Here is a 20,547-nt window from a genome sequence, read left to right on the forward strand (position 1 = left end):
CTGTCTGTAGGGTATAGAGCCCCTACTGCACTGGGATGGTGGGAGGAAGAAGAGACACTTATACTGTGTCTCAGACGGTGCCTGGCCCAAAGTGAGCAGCCAATAGGTGTCAAGTGTCCCAAGCAGTGCTTACAGCCATTGAGGGTCATCTCATAGCCAGCGGTGTGCAGGGCCTCTCGGCTGCTGGTGGAGCTCCGGGGAGGAGTCCATGGATCTGCATAGGAGCTTGAACGAGCCTTCATCTCCTCCTTCAGAATCAGCCGGCCAATTCCACTCTGGAGCTGAGGTAGGGAGGAGCAAGAGGAAGTTAGAAGGAAATAAATGAGGCTTTGATGGATTGATTGGCTTGGGAACAGCTAAGCTACTGGAGCCTCTATAGAAGCTTCTATTTTTCTTTTCTCTTTTTGCCTTTTCAGCACCTTTCTGGGCTGGTAGCACACATATTTTTATTTGGGACTTTATCTCTTCACAAATAGTTCTGAGTTCTGAGCAAGGCTCAAGAGCTTGGCTCAAAAATGCATGGCAGGTCTGGGAAGGTGGCTTAGTGGTAGAGTTCTTGCTGCATGAAGCCCTGGATTTGATTCCTCAGTGCCATGTAAACAGAAAAAGCCAGAAAGTAGCGCTGTGGCTCAAGGGGTAGAGTGCTAGTCTTGAGCAAAAGAAGCTCAGGGACAGTGCCCAGGCCCTAAGTTCAAGCTACAGGACTGGCAAAAACCAAAAGGACCACACTGTCCTGCCCAATGCTGTGCAGACAGCACCTTTGTTTTTAAAGATGTGGAAATCATGTAACTTAAAATTAACCATTTTGAAGTACAATTATTCTGGGGTTGGTTTCAGGAATTGTTTCCCTACCTCTTAGATGCCAGAATCCTCAGATGCTCAAATCATCCATTACATAAATGGTGTAGTGTTTGCATATATTCTAATGACAGGCTCCTTTGAGCTTTAAATCATTGCTACATTATATATAATATTCAATACATACCATATTCAATGGGGATGCTATGTGGTAACTATATACTATATTGTTTAGGGAATAGTGACAGATGAAAAGATCTGTAGATGTTTTATACGGACCTATTTTTCCAAACATTTAAATTTTTATCAATTTATCTATGTTTGTGTCAGTACTGTGGCTTGAACTTGGGGCCTTGCACTTTCCCTTGGGTTTTGCTCAAGAATGGTGCTTTACCACTTGAGCCACACCTCCACTTCTGGGTGTTTTGTTGGTTAACTGGATAAGAGTCTCATAGACTTTTCTGTCCTGGCTCACATTGAATCTGACTCCTCAATTCCCAGCCTCCTGAGTGGCTAGAGTTACACATGCTTAGTGGCATGTAAATCTAGTTCTACTGGAAGCTAGTCCTACAATTTGACTTTTCAATTATGCAAACTATGCATTTCTATTTTCTTCTTTTGTGAGTTTGAATTTGCTTTCTGTCACTTGCAAATGAAAAAAAATCCTTAGTAATATGTCCTGTAAGCATTTTATTTAGTGATGTGGCCTGCTCACCTTGTGCATGCTGTGGTCAAAATCATCTTCCTCTCCTCCAGATGAGAACCTTCTGGCTCGGGGCACTGCCAAAGGACAGATGGAACCAATTCCAGCATGTGATTCCTGTGCTCAGTCTACTCTGGCTTAAGCCATTGGACCCTTCCCTTCCTTCCTCCTTCCTATTCCCCTCCCCTCCTTTCTCCTTCCCTCCCTTCCCTCCTTCTCTCCTGTCCTCCTCTCCTCTCTTCTTCTCTCCTCTCCTCTCTTTTCCTTCTCTCTTCCTTGCAATGTGTCATCTAAGATTCCACACTGAGCAGCGGAACACCTACCACCCATGACTATTGATCCCTGTCCACTTTGAGTTACGGTTCTTTCTGTGTCTTACTTCTTTCTTTAAAGGGAGAATTCTCTGAAGGCAATGAAGAAGTCATTTCTGAACTACCATGAAACTTTGCTCAGAATGGACTTTGCTCAGACTTGAAAGGAACACTTGGGCTATGGCGGTGTCCTGAGGACCAGGGTGCTTATGAGACCTTCCCACCACTCTCAGCCTCTCTTTCCAGCCTCCACACCATTTTCTACCCTACAGCCAAAGTGGTCTTTCAATAGGATAGCTGTGATCCTGAGACTATCTTTAATAGCTTCTTATTGTTTAATAAGCAAAAATCCCCACCTTAACTTCGAAAGTTCTCATGGAACTCCCTCCTGCATCCTCTACTTGCTCCCCTCCCACTTCAAGGTCAAGGTTAAGAGGCTGGCCTTTCCTTTCTTCCCGTGGCACTGCCCTCCCATCCTGAGTTATTTGCAGATGCTTTTCTACATTTTATGCCAACCCACCTCCTTGTTTCCTTCCTATGGTATCTGAGAACTTGCAAGGGGAACCTTTTACCCCCACCCCTTGGGTATCAACTTCCTCTCACAGAGAGGACCCATGCTCCCACAGGGTAAGGACCTGGTCTATTTTTCTCTCTCTAGGGCCTATGGTTGGCCCTTAAGACCTGCTGGTGATTGAATAGAAACCTTCAGTTATACCTCCTGCTAAGCATCCTCATTCATAATAACTGTGTGAAGGAGAGGGTAACTGATGCTCACAACAGCCCAAGTCCCCAGCATAGATAACAGGGCAAGGTCCCTCCCTACAGACACCTGGGAATGTTACCTTTAGGGGACCCATGGTAGGTCCAGTACTCAGACTCGGAAGCATAATAGGGGTCTGGTGAGTAGGCAGGACTGTATTTGGAGGCCTGGCTGATGTCTTCGCTTGTTTTGCTCTTGGTTGCTGTGGACAGATCACCTGCAGAGAGCCAACGAGAGCAGATAAAGGAGACGAAGACACTGAACTCCTCCCCAGAGTCACCATAAGTGATGGGGGTGGGGGCAGCTCAGGGATCAGGGAAGTTGTGGCCTTGCATTGTGCTGCTCTTAGAGGCCCAGGAGCCACGGCACAGACAGTTAATGCCCCACCCTTCTTTGTCCACTTCCTGGCTCTGACCATACCATGCCGTTTGTAGATTGGGGGCTTCCGGTAGATGTTACTTTCTCCAGCTGTCATATGGAACAGGAAAGGACAATGGGGAGGAGAAAGAGAGACAGGAGAGGACAGCATTTGGTCAATTGATCTTGGAAAAGAGACACAGTCAGCAACTTTTTCCAAGATGTCACCATCTTTCCCCTGTGGACTTCCTCTTTCAAAGTTGAACTTTCAACTTTACCCCAGCAAGTTTCCAAGTAAGGCAGGGGGAGAGGAGAGGAGGGGAGAGGGATGGATGGATACAAATGGTGCCAAGAAAGGAAGGTGGGGTGAATGGTGGGCATGGCAGACAGTGGGGCATGCTCAGCAGATCCCCATGCAGGAAGGTGTCCACAGCGCCCCCCAGTGGCCACACTGAATTCCAAGTGAAAGTCCCTAGGGTATTGCAGCTATGTTTCAGGATTTGCTCCTTTCTTCTTCCTCAAAACTAGACAGCATAGCACCCCTCTGGGATGATAAAGCAGCAGGACAAGCTCTTGTGAGGGAAGTGAGAAGCTGAGGTTGGGTTTGGGAGACAGCCTGACCTGGCTCTGAATAACTCAGGGGTGAGATCTTGTCCTACAAGGTTATCTAATCCCTGGTTTTCCCTGACCTTCAATCACTACCTCTATCACACTTGGTGTTTCCTTTGCCCAGGTTACCTTTCCCGGGGTCTTCATAAGGATGGATCATTCCCATCTTTCAGCTTTAATGCCATTTTTTCCAAGAAATCCTCTCTGTCTCTGTCTCTGTCTCTCTCTCAATGCATCTACTATCCCTTGCAGTTTTCCTTTTACTCATTTGTTTATTCAGATACCATCTGTCTCCCCACATTAGAAAATACGGGCACTGAAGGCAGGATTCTAGGCTCAGTTATCCCAGTTGAACTTCAGGTTTCATAGGCAGGCAGAGCAGGTGAGACTCAGTAACACTAAAACACTGGCTCTGGGGTCAACAGCTTATGGGCAGCAGGATTAGGATTCAGTCCCAAGAGTTTTGATTCAAGCAGTGTCCACCAAGACCCTATTGCCCTGTCCCATCATGCTCCTCTGATCTTAAACTCCCTGCCACTTTGCCCTCTGAGCTGCTTTCCGTGGTTTTGACTAAGATTGGTTCTGTCAATTGGGTAGACCAAAGATACAGGGGTGTGGGGGCTGGAGGGTGGGTGAGCACAGGTGACTGGTTTGGGAGGTCCCCCAGGAACCAGCTCCTCCTTGGTGTGTGTGTGTGCAGCAAGGAGAGGGCAGCTCAGATGCCTGGCACCCCCCCCCCCCCAGGGCATGCATCCATGCTGGAAACGCCAGGCTGTCAGCGCCTACCTGGGATGTGAAAGTGCTTGGGAGCCTGGTAAGAGGTTGGAGTGGAGGACCTCACATCTAATTGGCTATGGTATGGAGAGCTCCTGCCACTCTCGGGCCCTGGAGCACGCAGGCAGTGGTCCCCAGAGAGAATAGAGGGATAGAGAAAACAGGCATTAACGCAGCGGCTGTTAAGGAAGCAGTGGGGTGATGGCAGCAGGGATGGGGTGGGCTGGGTGTCCCAGCGTGCTCAGCTCCAGAGTGGGAGAAGCATGTGTTCTCATGCACCATGTCCGCAGACACAAGCTCCACCCCTTCCCTCCTTCTCTCCAATGCCGGATCTTCTGATTCGTAAGGAAGCCATCTTGGGTGGCTCACCCCTCCACCCCAGGTGGCCCAGCTGCCTCTCCTTAACTACCCTTCCCTCCATCCAAACACTTGCTTCACCCAGCCCCAGGGAGGGTGACTGTGGATGCCCTGGCTGGCTGGGTGGGCCTGGGACCTTGAGTGAAGGCCAGGCCCAGGCCTGTTTCTGGCTTGTGAACTGGTAGGCTGAAGGACAAGGGAGAGGAGTTTGATTCTAGCCAGGGCTTCCAGGATGATTGCCACTCCCCTCTCTTCCACCCACCTTCCTGCTGCTCCTCAGTGCCATATACCTATCTTTGCCTCTGCTGGGGCATCTTACGGACTCCGTCAGGCCCAACCCTAGTCACCAGGGTGACCAGAAGGTCCATACTGCCAAGGGAATTCTGGGGCAGCCTGAGCCATCCCTGCAGCCCAGTGACTCCAAATCCTTACATGGCTCCCAGCTCTTTGTCTTTCTTTGGGGGTTTACCTGCCTTACCTGCACGGTAGTAGTGGTGAGGTGAACGGGAGAAGGTGGGGGACATGCCCTGTCGGCTGTAGGTGGGGGAGTCGATGTACCCTGGGCTGGAGGCTCTTCTCTGCCGGAGGTCCAGGTTCTCGTAGATATCCTGGGGAGGAGGAGGAGAAGTGGGGATGTGAGCAAGACCTGAGGTCCTGGAGTCCAGCAGGCGGGTGGGCACAGACCATGGAATTTGAGGTTCTTGAGGCTCAGGAATAAATAGAGACACACCCCCTCTTTCTGACTTATACACAGACAGGAGAAGGGTGGTGGAGCATTTCCAGGGCCTCCATGCATCCCTTAAGGTTCTCAAATTGAACCTAGAGTCAGTCCCCACAATCCTGACCTGAGACCACATGAAAGACCCTATCTTCGATGGAAGGGCATTCTGGCAATCTCCAAGGATCCCCACCCTTTGTGTACCCTCTCTGGTTGTGGGGGACACCTTGAAGCAGGGATGAGGCTCCTTGGGGCTCTGGGGAGAGGGGGATGAGGGGGTCTTCTTTGGCACCTTTTCTCTATTGGTCTTATTACCTGGGAGTAAGGAGACAATGTTCCCAGCGACTGAGGAGTGGAGAGTTTGAAGGCAGCCATGGAAGGAGCAAAGGAGAGAGATGGGCAAAGAGAAAAGCACAGAGTGTGGTTAAATGAAGGCAGGGCTGGCCGCTGCCCCTGGTGCCCTTCCCCTCACAATGCTTCTCTTAGAATTCAGGAAGGTCAGAACTGCTGACAAGAGGCCGGACACTTTGTGACCACGCCCCACCTTTACATATGGAAAACTTACAACCACAGAGGGAACAGGAGGGCTCAGGAGTATGCTGGGCCTCTGAGGAAGAAGTGGTGGGCCTTGACTTGAACTCAAGTCTCCCCAAGGTGAGCTCAGAGCTACGTTTACAACTCTCTTCTATCTCTTTCCTGGTTCACCATCCCTCTGGTTCATGAAGAGGATGCCCAGGGTAGGGGATGCACATTCAGGGCTGAGCAAGAGTCAGGTCACTACCCTCAGAGGGGCTGTTGAGTGTGGGAGCTGGGTAGCAAGCTGGCTGCTGATTGGTGACAGGGCTGCTGTCCCTCAGTCACAGCAGATCAGGGCAGGCTGGAACCTATCCAATGCTGACCAGCATCTTAATACCCAAGACCAGTCAGAGAAGTAGATTCTTAAATGTAATTTCCTAATGCTTCACACGTTGACAGCTAATTTACATTCTTGAAATCCATTCTGTGGAGGAACCAAAACATCTGTTGAGGGATTGAGAGGGGAGGTGGCCCTGGACCCATGGATCCTGATTACCCATTTCTAGATGCAGAAGGAAAATCAGCTTCTCCAAACCTCTGATCCCCTGTGTCTAAGATCATTTTTTGGGGCCAGAATCCAGAGACCCTTAGCATTAGGCCTTCAACCAAATGAAATGAAATTCCTTTAGTGAGCTGGGGGATTATTAGGGACACAGGTTAGTCAGATCCTGCAACAAGGCTGGCTCCTGCTGCTCCCAACTATCCCAGCTCAGAGGCTCTGGGGTGAGGTGAGAAATCTGGAACATAGATGCCAAGACCTCCCCTGCAGAGGCCTCCCTGCCTTGGCCAGAAAGTTCCCCTCTTGTCTAGCTACCACATGTTTCTAAAACCATCTAATGGCTGAGTCTTTGTAAATGTGTCTTTTGTTCTGAGCATGGGAGCTTACGTGCAGTCACAAAACCAAGAAAGCATGCTTAACTAGGGATTATGAAGTTCAACAGCTATTGAGCCTGGTACAGGACAAGAGCCAAGGGCTGAGTATAAGCAAGAACTTCACTATGAGAAAAACAATGACTTAAGTGATAAGCAGTTGCAGGCTCTTGGCTTCCATGCTGGGTGTAAGAGGAAATAGTGGGGACTGGGAAGGATAAGGGGCAGTTTGGTCCACAGGACTTTGCTACCCATTCTAGATGGTAGAAATACAAGTTCAATGTCTCACAGTTCATAAAAAGCCATATTTGTGTGTGTGTGTGTGTGTGTGTGTGTGTGTGTGTGTATGAAACTTCTAAATTTTACATGCTGGTTATAAATTTCAATTTAGAAGACTTTGGGGCCAGGCACTATGGGGGCTGAGCTGCGTGAGACTTTGGCTCTTCCAGCAGCCCCAGAGAGGGCAAGACGTGATACCTCTCCATAGCCACATCTCTCCAGCATCTCGTCGGACGTGTATCTGGAATGAGGCTCGTAGGAAATGAGGTCGGGGCGTTGCACCTCGTAGATGGACTTAACCTTGGGGAGAGCTGCCAGGTCTTTGTAATTAAGGATCTCATTATCCACTTTAGCCTGGGGAAGAGGGAAAGAGACAGGAAAGAGGTAGAAAGATAAGAGGGAAAAGAGAAAGGAGACAGGAAGTAAAAACAAAGTACAGAGAGAATGAGCCTCCCCAGTTCCCATCATAAACAATGTATTAGGCTTGAATGGAAGAGTCGTAGATTGTGAGAAAAAGCTAGCTCTTAGAGGTCATCCATTCCAACAGGGCTGACACTGGATACATATTGTGTATCAGATTCCCTGCTTTGGGGGTACAATTTCTTCTAAATGCCTCTGTGAAGGTAAGTATCAATATTATTCTACTTTCCAGGTGAGAAAAATAGAGATCAAAAGGTTCCAGAACTAGTATTAGATTTGAATCCAGTGTAAACTTCACATCATGGGTGCTCACTACCACCCATCTCCACCTAGGAAGGGCGTTTAAATCCCAGTTTCTATATAGAACAAGAGCATAAAGAAAAAAAAGTCATGATAGTAAAACACCAGCCAGCATTTGGTGAGCACCTCTGACGAACCAGGCTCTGTCTCTAGGTCTTATATGGATTAACTCATTTAATTGACACAATTTACAACTCTTCATAGTATTATCATTGTTTTGAATAAAGAAACAAAACCACAGAGAAATCAATTAACTTGCCCAAGTTCACACACAGCCATTAAGTAGCAAACTCCAGAACTGGAACCTACATAGTTCTGCATGAAATCCTGCCCTTCCCAGTGGCTCCCCCTAGCTTCCCCAGACAGAAAGTTCACCAACTTACACTGTCAGAGGGATACATACAGCAAGACACTCCGTAGAGAAAACAGAAATGAGCCTTGAATGTTGACTTGACTTTCTTTGAGTTCTGTACTCCAAAGCTGGTGGATTAGAAGGCAGCTTCCCCTTGCAGGGAGCGGCTACTCATCTCAGTCCTGAAGCCATGTCCTGTCGATATTTATGTCCCCCAGCTGTTTCCTCCATCATCTGCTTTCTTTGATGGTCAACCAGGAAATGTCTCTGTGGTTACTATCACCATTTAGAAAGTCTGGGGTAAAGTATATTAAGACACGGGCCACTGGAGACAGAACCCAAGAAGTCTGCCTTATCCTTAAAACATTCTCCCAGAGTCAGAGGGCTGGTAAAGTATCAGGACCCAACCACTTCTTAGATGGCAGTGTTTATAAGTACCATGTGAGCCTGATTACTTTAAAACTTCCCGCAGCTCTTTCATTGTTATATCCTTCACCCATCCCATTGTTCTCTGGATACTGTACAGCTTATTTTCTATTTCCTCTAGATCTACTAGGTCTGTGTCCTGAGGCCTGGGGTAATTACAACCTTTCTTGTTCTCTGCTGGCTTTTGAAGGCCAAGTAAATGTAAAGACTGATATACTAATTTCCCTTACAATCTTCCTTCCTGGCCATGGGTTGGGTCTGACTCCTGTCTAGTGGCTTTTCTTCCACTGCTCCAGCTTTAAAAAAAATTAATTAATTAATTTTGGTTGGTCACAGAGCTTGAATTGTGGGCCTGGGTGCTGTCCCTGAGCCCTTTAGCTCAAGGCTAGCACTCTACCTCTTGAGCCACAGAGCCACTTCTGGTTTTCTGGTGGTTAATTGGAGATAATTTTGGGGTATGTGAGTAAAAGGAGCATTATTAAGGAGTCCACTTGCTGAAGTAGTAGTTGGTGCTTTTTGTCCTCAATGGTAATCTTGACCTTGATGGTGCTTTGGAATCTTACAAACTCATCTCAATGTACAGTTAGAATCCTGGCACTCTACGCTAAACCTCAGAAGGAATACCTTATTTTCGCTGTTATAAACGAAGACCTCAGGTCTGGAGGCACAATAACTAATTGGTGGTGTCCAGGAAAGAAGAAAGACATGTGGGGTTGGTTATGGAAGTCAGTGTGAATGAAAGAAAGTTTGAAAGAACCTGCCCATTCCAGGTTCATCAGTGATTCTGTTTTAATAGTAAACCTCACATATAAGTCTAGGAAAATTAAGCCAACATTCCTGTTATTTGGTTTCTACAAAGTAGATTTTTTTTGCCAGTTGGGAGCTATCTATAGGGTGATGTGACACAAGGTGATTGACAGTGCTGTACACAAGGTACTGGGAGCTGTCAGAGGAGAGCGTGGAAGGGAAGACTGGGCTAGGGGGATGACTGACCTCAGTGTTTACAAATCCTTCACAGCTGGAAAGCAGGAGCCCAAGTGTCCCCAGTTGTTTCTGTTCATCTGTGATGCAGCTGTCCTCATATAGGGCAACTCTAGTGGGCTCTGCCAGTTCTCAGATGAGTTATCAGCAGGCCTAACATCTCATCAGTTAATGAGACTCCTCAGTAGCATAGGGCAGCAGTTAGTGATAAACTGACAATGACATTCTAAAGCAACAGCTTCCTGAATGCTCAAACTCTGCTAACTCCCTTCTGGAGATATGCTCACAATCACCTATAAACTGAGCCTGACACTAAGCCCACTTATCCTGCTGTGGTCTGGTCCAATTTATAGTGATGGGTGTGTGTGTGTGTGGTTCTGTCTTCTCTCCTCTTATGAGAGAGATCTCCAACAAATTCAGCCTGTGAGCAGAGTCCCCTGTCTTGTGCTGGGAATGAGGGAATACAGTTCAGTGACCTGAGGTGCATGAAGCTCTGGATTGAATCCACAGAACCACAAAACAAAGAAAGGAAAAAGTGGCTTGTTTTCTATGAAAGCCACATGGCAGTATTGGCCCATAGTAAAGCTGCAGTCAATAACTCCCACGTCTGTTTTCTATCTGACTGAAGGAAGAAAGGAAAGGAAATAGTGCCATCAGTGGGCATTAACCAGGGATCAAACAGAAATCGGTGTGGATTAGGAGTCATGACTTAATCATGGTGTCAGGACCCAACCTGGGCTGGTAGGTTTGAGGACTGTATTTAGAGCTTCTCTGTTCCCTGCTCTCAACCATCCTCATATTTCTGGTCTGCTTAGCTCCTTAGACTTCTAGAAGGCTGGAAGAGTGCACACTCAATTATAGTGTTATTTGCCGTTGATGTCAGTGCTTCCCTTGGTTCTGCCTGCCACTCCCACCTCCTTTGGCTTAGGACTTCTCTCTCTCCTCTGGTTTGAGCTTCAATGTTTCTTCCTCTGGGATGCCTTCTTCCAGCCAGTCCTAGATGATCTCTTGTTCATCAGTAGCATCATCAGGAAACTGCATCTTCTCAGCACTTACCATGACTACAACTGATTAGTAATGGCTTTGTGTGTCCAAAGGAAGGCATCAAGCTGAGGTGTCAGGTCTGGGATGTTCACGGCAACTTCTCCAGCACAGTCCTCAGCACACAGTAGATGCCCCACCCATGTTTGTGGGATGAATGAGAACATTATATATACACAGGACCTCTGAGGTCATCTAGCTCCACCTCTGTCCATCTGACACATCCCTGGCAAATGAGTCTGGAGACAGGAGCTCAGACATCTGCAGGTGCTCTACTCCATTCTGGCTTACCCACACACTCAGAAAGCTCTCCTTCAGGTTCGCACATCTTGCAGAGTGGTGTGTGGCTTCCTTCTCTTTTCTGTTTCTTTATCACACACCATTACTGCACATCAGTGCTCTGCCACTCTAACTACCACTCTGATCCCCAGTTTTGTCTTGCTTTCGTCTCAGTTAAGGAATAGGGAAAGAAGGCACCTTGTCCTGGCTTAAGAACTCAGCAAGGGCTCCTGCAATTGCCCTTTCTTTTGGGTATTCCATGGATCTCCCTCTAATGAATATCCCTCTAATGATTAATGTACTAGACCGTGCACTTGAGGACAGGGTTCATGGCGTTGCTGTACCTCTGTCTCCTCAAGGGTTGGCACAGGGTCTAGCTCATTACAGGCACACACAAACATCAGTTTGATGCACACCTGGCAATCCTTTCAGCCTTAGACCAAGAGAAAGAAAAAGAAAAGCCCCGTGGTGGTTGAAAAGTGATACATACACAGATGACTCGGTTGGGTGACCCAATGCTGGATCCAGGCGGGGAGATGGAAGTCTCAGACGTCCGTCTATGCTGTGGGAAAGATGAAGACAGAAGAGGTGAGGAGCTGAGCACTAGGGGTGGTGGGGGAGGGGAAGGCAGGTGCAGAAGGCAGCTCTTTGGGGGGAGGTATATTAGAATTTCTGTGAATGTCTCTCTGGCTACTTCTGTCTTCTCTCTTGATTTAAAAAGAGACTATTTCATACATTTATTTGAGCTTTCAATATCATTGTAAAGCATGCCAAGTTATTATCATAGGTCAATTTAGGTGGCTCTTTTCTCTGTCTCTATGGAAACCTTCTACATTAAAAAAGAACCCTAGTGATTTGAAACATCTGATGCTATGTAACATATCTTTTTGAAATATTCTGTCAGAATTTGATGGATACTTCTTGCCTGAAAATGTCTAAAGTATGAAGATTCCCTTTACATTGTTCAGTCAATTTATTTCTACAAATTGTATTCTTTTTTCCCTGAATTTCTGTCAATGAGAAATTCAAGTCATTTAATTCCAGTTAGCTTTCTTATTTTAAATTAAGGTCCAAGTGTAAATCTAATCCAAAATGCACAGAACTTACTTCAAGGCCTACTTGCTGTCCCTGAGCTTTTTTGCTCAATGCTAGTGCTCTACCACCTTGAATCACAGTGCCACTTCTGGTTTTCTGGTGGTTTATTAACAATAAGAGTTTCACAGACTTTCTTGCCCAGGCTGGCTTTGAACCACAATCTCAGCCTCTTGAGTAGCTAGGATTACAAGCGTGAGCCATGAGCACTTGGCTTAGAATATGAATTTTGTTTGAATATATTTGTAAATAGGAAGTTGCTCATAAGACCTTTTATTTTAAGCTATTCCAATGCATAATATGTTTACTTTAAATGCATAAATTGCTTAGTATTTATTCAAACATAGTTGACACTTTCTGTGATTACACAATATGCTGATTCTCTGCATGTACCCTTGGCAAACTGACATCAACTTAAGTAAACAACAGTTCCCAGTGGAACAGTCTGATGCTAGTCTCAGAACAACTCCAGGAAGTGTGCTATGGTGGAAAAGTGACAGACTGGGAATCCAGAGGACCAGTAGGGAAATTTGTGACTTGAGAGGTCTTGGATTCCTGATGTGCAAAATGAATTGGAGTTTTCAGTTCTCTCTCAGGCTTCTCATCCTACAATGTCAATCAAGCATTCTAAGTGGGGCCACAGAGCAATTTCCCAAACTTTGGACGTTTCCCCTGTAGTCAGGGGTTGGGCATTGTCCTTTAGCTTTTGTACTCAAGGCTGGTACTATACCACTTACGTCACACTTTCACTTCCAGCTTTTTTAGAGACTTGGAGATTTATCTTCCTGAACTGGCTTCAATTGTGATCCTCAGATCTTAGCCTCCTGAATAGCTAGAAGTATAGGCTAGAGCTTATAGTTTGGCCTGGCCAAACTTTGGATTCTGAACTTATGGTGGCTCTAGGAAGATGAATATAGGTAGAACTTTCTATGATACTGAGTCATAAAGTGAGAAGTAAAATTCAACATTTTACTTCAATCCTCCTGATTAAATAGAAAAGAACTCTTAATTTGGTACCTTAATTGCCCTTACTAATTCCTTTCCTCTGCCCACTTTTAAACTAAGGAGTGTACTGGCAACATTAACTATAATTTTAAAGGTCTGTCTGTCTGCCTGTCTTTCTCAAAGAATATTTGTAGGCTAGTGGACATATATACAAACTGAGTTTAAAAAGACTTCACAATATGAAGTTTTACATTAAAAATTACCCCAATTTTGAGACTTGTGCAAAAAATTCTTAATAACTATTTCATTGCTATTGCTTGAATTTTATGATTATTTCCTACTTGCAGCAAGCCTTACTCACTTCTGCTTGGTATTATAAGATTACATTTTATGTTAAGTAAAAAGTAGTGAGTTGATTTAAAGGAAAATATTAAGTTGAAAATACTGTGCAGGGGAAAAAAGAAAAACAAAAATGCTGTGGGGAGATGATAGACAGATAAAAAAGTATCAGGGCTTTAAAGAATAACTCAAATTTGGGAATTGCCTCCAAAGAGACGGAGAGAGGGCCTTTTATATTTTAAATGGCATAGGCCTTGGAAGAATCGGTGAAAAAGATTTATGCATGGCTCAAAGATACCCAAAATAAAACATTACACACCTGTAGTGCAGCTCTTCCATCAGACTTACATTAAGCGGATGAAATGGCAAAGGAGACATATTTAATAGTTGGACAGATATTGTGCCTTTGGGTTTTTTAGTTGAGGAGACCAGCCTAACATAATAAAGTCTCAAGGGGCCAAGTTGATAGTCAGGGACCGGGATGTAAAAGCACACTGGAAATCAAGTGCTGTTCCCTGTACCCAACATACTGCCCAGAGATTCCCTTCACAATCTAAAGAACCCAGGGCAGGCCCTTGCTTTAGAGCTGGGTGGCTTTACTCCTCTCTACTGAGTCTGGGACCCAGGTTCTTGAGCCTGCCCAGTGTTTTGTCAGAGTACAGTCGTTCAGGGAAGGGCCAGGACTCAGCTGGTCTGGTGTATGTCTGGGGATGCAGCTGTGTTTCTGCTTGGCTGCACGGCTACAGGAAAATCACCATTCTCTTTAGACTTAGTTTTTCTCTCAGGCAAGGTGGAGATAAAATTGTCCCATCTAACTCTGGGGACTGAAGGAATCAAATCACACAGTGACTGTGAAGAACTCTGTCAGTTGTCAATTATGGTGACAATCTTAATAGGCTAAGGAAGGACCATGGCATGAACACCTCAGAAAGACTGCCATCTTGGTCAGCTTTGGTGAGATTATAACCTCACCTGCCCTGGACACACTTAACACTTCACATACAAGGCAGTGCCCTACTGTTCACCTCCAACATCTTAAAACTTTCAAACCCCCCTGAGGCAAGCATGCATTCCCATGAAAGAACCCAGGGAAAGCAGGCACACATTTGGGAGTGGGTACACTAAGGATACTGACTAGCTACTCATGCACAGCTCCCCCAGCTGGTAGGTACAGCTGGTCACATAGGACTCTGGTTTGATATCATCATAGCTTGCTTACCTTTAGCTTCTTCTCTGCCCGAGCTGCTTGCTTACAGATGGGGTGCCACACCTCTGAACCTAAAGGGCCAGAAAAATAACAGAAGCTCAGACCTTTCAGTCTCACCAGCATTTTGAATCTTTCCCATCTCCACTTCCTTTTCCTCCTTGGGAGACATATGTGCCCCACACATCAGCCAGGAAGAAATCCTTGTATTTCTTATCTCCCTATAGCCTGAAGAACCATTGGCATGCCAGTCTGACTGCTCACACACCAAATCCTGCCTACTTAGGAAAGTTCAGGTCTCACATGATATCCCCTGCCAACTTCCTTACCGGCCAGTGGGGAGTGATTTCTCTCTCCTCTTGGTTCCATTGCACACTCTATGTCTCTCTTCATACACACAGCTGTAACTAAGTTCCAGTAGTTTGCAGATTTATTATGTCAAAAGTTCCTTCTAGGCAGGAACTGAGCTTTACCCATGGCTCTATCTCCCACAGTGTCTGTGTGAGGCTTTGGCCCTAGTGGATCTCCATACATGTTAGTGGGGTGAATGGATGAGTGTGTGATGAGCAGTGGTGAGTGAACATAGCAGGTGGTGAATAAATATTTCTTGAATGAATGAATGGCCGTGGGGGTTGAAGAAAATGACAGACAACAGTGAACTCTAGACCTTCTCTCTCTTCAGACTTAGGACAGACTTAGGACTTAACAGAACTACTGCATTTGAGGGTAGATAAATGCTCCAAAGCAGTGTATATTCGGCCTGATAGAGTTGTCTTGACCTCCTAATTCCCCAGAGACTCCAGACTCTTCAAATGTAGTATATTTGTGTTGCTAATGCCCACATTTTACTGTGAGTGGGTGTCCAGTTGGCCAGCCACAACTTGAGGCCAGTTTGGAAAGGCATGAGCAACAGGTGGCTAGTCACATGTTAAGAAGTTCCAAATACTGCACATTCCCCACTGATGGGACAGGTGTCTGGCTTAGAAGGAAAAATAGGAACATATTATCCCTTTGGAGCCAATCCTCTTCTAATAAGCCCTAAAAGGAAAGGCACCAACAAATGGCTAGATTCCTGATTCCCCAGATGGCATTTGTTGATCTGACTTTGTTTCTAGGATATATTTTCCAGTATGGTTCATTTCCTGGAGCCCCCAGATCTGAGATACTTGCTGAGGGACTGGAAGCAAAGAAAATTGTTGATCTAAGTATAGAGTTCTGGGTTTTTGCCTCTGTTCCACCTGAATACATTCTTTCTTTGGGTCTCAATTTCTTCACCTGAATTACAATATGGTGGGATTTGGAAGGTCTAGGAGATTATTTTCACATCTGAGGTTAAAAAAAAATTTTGTGCTGGTCCTGAGGCTTGAACTCAGGGCCTGAGTACAGTCCCTAAGATTCTTTTGCTTAAGGCTAGCGCTTTACTACTTGAGCTACAGCACTACTTCTGGCCTTTTCTAAGTAGTTTGTTGGAGATAAAAGAGTCCACACTTTTCCTGCCCAGGCTGGCTTTGAACTGAGATCCTCAAATCCCAGCTAGGACTATAGGTGTGAGCTACCAGGCCTAGCTAGATTTAAAAAAAAATTTTTTTTTTCATAGGATATTTTATTTTATTTTTTTAATTTAATTTAATTTTATTTGTGAACATACTGTACAGAGGGGTTACAATTGCATGGGCAGGATAATGCGTACATTTCTTACCAAGCATTGCAGCCCCCTCCTTTGTTTACCCTTCCCATCCCTTCCAGCCTTCCCCCTCCCCCCCATCCCAATCCTTCTCCTTCCCCCCTCCCCCCCAGATTTTTAAAAATTTTTGATGCAAAGTCTAAGATTCCTCTGTGTGTGTGTGTGTGTGTGTGTGTGTGTGTGCGTGCGCGCCGTGTGCGCCAGTAATAGGGCTTCACATTCTCAGTTGGCTTTTTTGCTCATGGCTGACACTCTACCACCTGAGTCACACCTTGACATTTGGCTTTTAGCTGGTTAACTGGAGATAAGAGTCTCTCAGATTAATCTGCATGAGCTGGCTTTGACTGTGATCCTCAGATCACAGTGTCTGGAATAGCTAGGATTGTAGGCATGAGACACCAGTGCTCAGCTAAGATTTTTAACCTAGGTCCAATTTTGTCTTTTGTAGAGTAGGAATCTTTGATTCTTTTCTGCTGATATTCCCGGCTATTCTCAATTATTCAAGAGTTTAATTCCTTCCTAAGTGAAATGCAGTGGTTTTCAGAGTCCAGTAGAGGGACTCCGGGTCTGTGGCTTGAGCCAGCAATCACAGGGTGTGTCCACTGCCAACTAAGCCGAGTTTCTTTTGGGAGTTTAAATTAGAGAGCATTTCCGGTTCCTCTTTGAGTTACTCCCAAATCTACTAGGAATTGTTTATGACTGGCTGTGTGGCAGGAAACACATGTCCCAGGTCACCGTAGGAAATGGATGAGGCCGACAGAGAGGTCTGAGAAGGTCATAAGATTAGGTGAAAGGACAAAGAAAAGGTGCAGGGAGCAAAAGTCCTCATGGGGAAATGATGTATAAGGCATGTGTGTGTATGGTGGGGCTTAGGCTGAATAGTCTCTTACTTTTAGACTCGATGACATTGAACTTATCTGAAATAAAACTAAGCCACAAATGGTCATTGCTTCAGGCTTTTGTATATGAGAAAGCTTATTTATAATGAGAAATAGGAGGTGAGGGTAAGAACCAAAAGCTATAAAGAAAATATAACTAGAAATAAGAAAAAAACAAGACCTTTAGGAATTAAAGCAATCATATAAATAAAAGAGGATCAAAAAAGAATTTGCTGATAGCAGTAAACTTAGATAAATAAAGGTAAGAAAAGGTAATAAAGTGATTTTTTTTTGGTTGGGCTCAGAGCCTAGGCACTGTCCCTGAGCTTTTGCACTCAAGGCTAGCTCTCTCTGAGCCACAGTGCCACTTACAGTGGACGTTGAATCATGATCCTCAGATCATGGTCTCCTGAGCAGGTAGGATTACAGGAATGAGCCACCAGTGCTGGCATAAGGTGATTTTTTAAAAATGAAGATCCCTTGAAATTATGATCTGCTGAAAGTATACCGGTGATCAACAGATCAATAGATGGTGTTAACAGAAAGATAACACCCAGAAGGGAGAAGGTGGTTATTCTGTTTTACGGACTCTATCCTGAGCCCAATTCAGTGCCTGATCCATGTGTTTAATAATGCGATACATGTATAACTGGTTGGATCCTACCATTGAATGTGTGTGTGTGTGTGTGTGTGTGTGTGTGTGTGTGTGTTGGTACTAGGGCTTAACTCTGGTTAGGCCATGGGCATTGTCCCTTAGCTTTTTTGTTCAACACTAGCACTCTGCCACTTGAGCTACAGCCCCATTGTGGCTTTTTTCTGGTTAACTGGAGATAAGAATCTCATGGACCCTCTAGCCTGGGCTGGCTTTGAACTGCCATCCTCAGATCTCAGTCTCCTAAGCAGCTTGAATTACAGATGTGAACCACCAGTGCTCAGATTCATAATTGCATTTTAAGAAAATACAAGGTAAAAAGCAATCTGGAGGAGGATGTTAGCCAGGAAAAGGAGGCACTCAAAAGCAGGCCTTAAGGTAAAAAGTAGTTTTGGATATTTTAATAGCTATCTGCAAGAAAGGACTTCCAGTTGCTTTGCTGATGGACAGCTCCTCACTCCTAGAAGTACACATTGGATGGGAAATCCTGAGCACTCGTGATGGAGAGGCTCACCACTCAGGAGGCACATGTAAGGATATTTACCAATCATCCCAATCCCTGGAGATTCTGGCTCATCTCAACAGTTTCTCTTTAGAAAGAAAAGAATTGCTGTCCCTCTAATAAACCTAACAAGAATGTAAATTCTAGGAAGAGATGGATTCATATCTATCTCCTCAATATATCTGAAGATATATTGGCAGGGACTTTAGATTCTCACTAAATATTCATTGAGTGAATCAACAAAAGAAATGTGATAGTCAATCTTAGGCCAGTTGGATCCTTTAAACTGGGTCCAGAGACTTAAGTAGTACAATTTAGGCTCTGATTTGACAGCTATAGTTCACTCAGATTGGGGTTTGTTGATGCCTGACATCTTTGGATGACTATCTTAAAGACTAATAAAATGCAGATGCTTGGGTCTTCATTCAGAGCCTCTGACCAACTCCTTGGAGGTGGGCCCAACAATCCTATTCAAAGGCTTTCCAGGTGACTCTGAGTGTGAGAATGAGACAAACCTCCAGATTTCTTTCTTTAGAATATTATGAAAGAAGGAATACAGAACTCTAACATGTTTTCTAGGTGGCTGGTTCCATGCATCGAATCTCTTGTTTTCCAAGATTTTTATCCACAAATCTCGGTTTTGCAGTTTGAAACCCGGTGCTAAGGATTAGCTCTTTCTGTGTCAGCTGACTCAGAGTCAGAGCTCTGACTTTTCTGACCTCCCTCAGCTGGCTCTCAGTCTCTTTCATTCTTCACAGGGCCAGCAGGCAGCCTTACCTTACTGGTTACAGCAGACCCACACCTGCAGCTTGTTGCTGACTGAATGTTTAGGAACCCACCCATTCTCTGCTGGATCTTGGCATACAATTTCCTGGTGATTTTTATTTATTTTTTAAAATACCAAAGCTGAAGCTGGTACTCTTATCTTCTAGAAAGCCCAGTGGGGAGTGATAAACACACCAGTGACAGAAATTGGCCTGCTTGCAAGTTCTATTTGGTCAGCACTGTGATTTTAAACCCTCCAGAATTGGAGTGCTTTTAGACTCTGCAGGTTGTGGCAACCTTCCCTGCGGACCCTCCCAGTGTTGAACTCATAATCATTCTCATTCATTTAAGTGTTTGAGGTTTTTTTTTTGCCAGTCTTAGGGCTTGAACTCAGGACCTGGGTACTGTCCCTGAGCTTCTTTTGCTCAAGGCTAGCACTTCACCACTTGAGCCACAGAACCACTTCTGGATTTTTCTGTTTATGTGGTACTGAGGAATTGAACACAGGGCTTCATGCATGCTAGACAAGCACTCTACCACGAAGCCACACTCCCAGCCCTCAGTGTTTGAGTTTTTGGCCTCAGAACCCAGCTTAGGAATTCTCCTACAACAGGCTTCTTCTCCAGATCTTTTTTGACCACCGCAGGGGTGAAGTTGTTCAACCTCTGCTTCTATTGACAGTTGGCACCAATCTTGTGATCTAGACTGGCTAGGCTGTTGGAATTGCTTCTTTAAAATTCCCACAAACAGATGTGGTATGGCCACACAATGGAAATTTATTCAGCCATAGAAGAAATGGCATACTGATGTTATGGCATGAATTTAAAATAACATATTCAGGTATAGAAGCCAGTCACAAATGGAAACACATTTCATGATTCTATCTATATGAAATACCCTGAAGAGGTAAGACTATAGACATAAAGCAAATGGGGTATTGCCAGAGTGAGTACACAGGGGAAGTGGGGACTGCTTAATGGGTAAAGGGTTACTTTGGGGGTAAGGTGGATGTAGAGGCGGTGGTTGTACAATATTGTAAATGTACTAAGAATTACTGAGTTGTTTATGATGATGATGGTGATGCCAGTACTAGGGCTTAAACTCAGGGTCTGAGTGCTGTCCTTTAGCTTTCTTGCTCAAGGCTGGTAATCTACTACTTGAGACATAGCTCCATTTTCAGCTCTTTGGTGACTAATTGGAGATAGGGTTTCACAGGATTTTCTGCCCGGGTTAGCTTCAAACTGTATTATCAGATCTCAACCTCCTGAGTTGCTAGGATTACAGGCATGGGCCCCTAGTGGAACCTGGATTTATATCTTTTAAAATAGTTAACTTTATGTTAAGTGAATTTTATCTCAATAAAAATTATTTCTGTCCTAGGTGCCCCAACAATCCTTACGGGATGTTCTGTGGAAGGGAGATGGGCTTTGGATGAGCTTCTTTTGGATCAGACATGCAGTAAGAATGCCACATTATATATATACACAATGGAATTCTATGCCTCCATCAGAAAGAATGACATTGCCCCATTTGTTAGGAAATGGAAAAACTTGGAAAAAATTATATTAAGTGAAG

General features: G+C 45.0%; 1 protein-coding gene across 2 annotated transcripts in view; it reads right to left on the bottom strand.

Annotated features, from left to right (window-relative positions):
* The window catches only part of Ablim3 (actin binding LIM protein family, member 3), a 127,596-nt gene that overhangs the window by 10,929 nt on the left and 96,120 nt on the right, over positions 1–20,547 (bottom strand). Inside the window, exons 8-15 of one of the 2 annotated variants that reach the window (XM_013025500.1) lie at positions 14,507–14,565; positions 11,402–11,473; positions 5,148–5,277; positions 4,325–4,423; positions 2,993–3,040; positions 2,655–2,789; positions 1,514–1,578; positions 134–281 (exon numbers count right to left, since the gene is read on the bottom strand). In XM_013025500.1, the coding sequence (XP_012880954.1) occupies positions 134–281; positions 1,514–1,578; positions 2,655–2,789; positions 2,993–3,040; positions 4,325–4,423; positions 5,148–5,277; positions 11,402–11,473; positions 14,507–14,565 (756 nt within the window). The remainder of the gene's footprint in view (positions 1–133; positions 282–1,513; positions 1,579–2,654; positions 2,790–2,992; positions 3,041–4,324; positions 4,424–5,147; positions 5,278–11,401; positions 11,474–14,506; positions 14,566–20,547) is intronic. The other variant, XM_013025499.1, reaches the window with a different exon arrangement.

Source organism: Dipodomys ordii, unplaced genomic scaffold (genome assembly GCF_000151885.1).
Source record: "Dipodomys ordii isolate 6190 unplaced genomic scaffold, Dord_2.0 Scaffold85, whole genome shotgun sequence".
Taxonomy (NCBI): Eukaryota; Metazoa; Chordata; class Mammalia; order Rodentia; family Heteromyidae; genus Dipodomys; species Dipodomys ordii.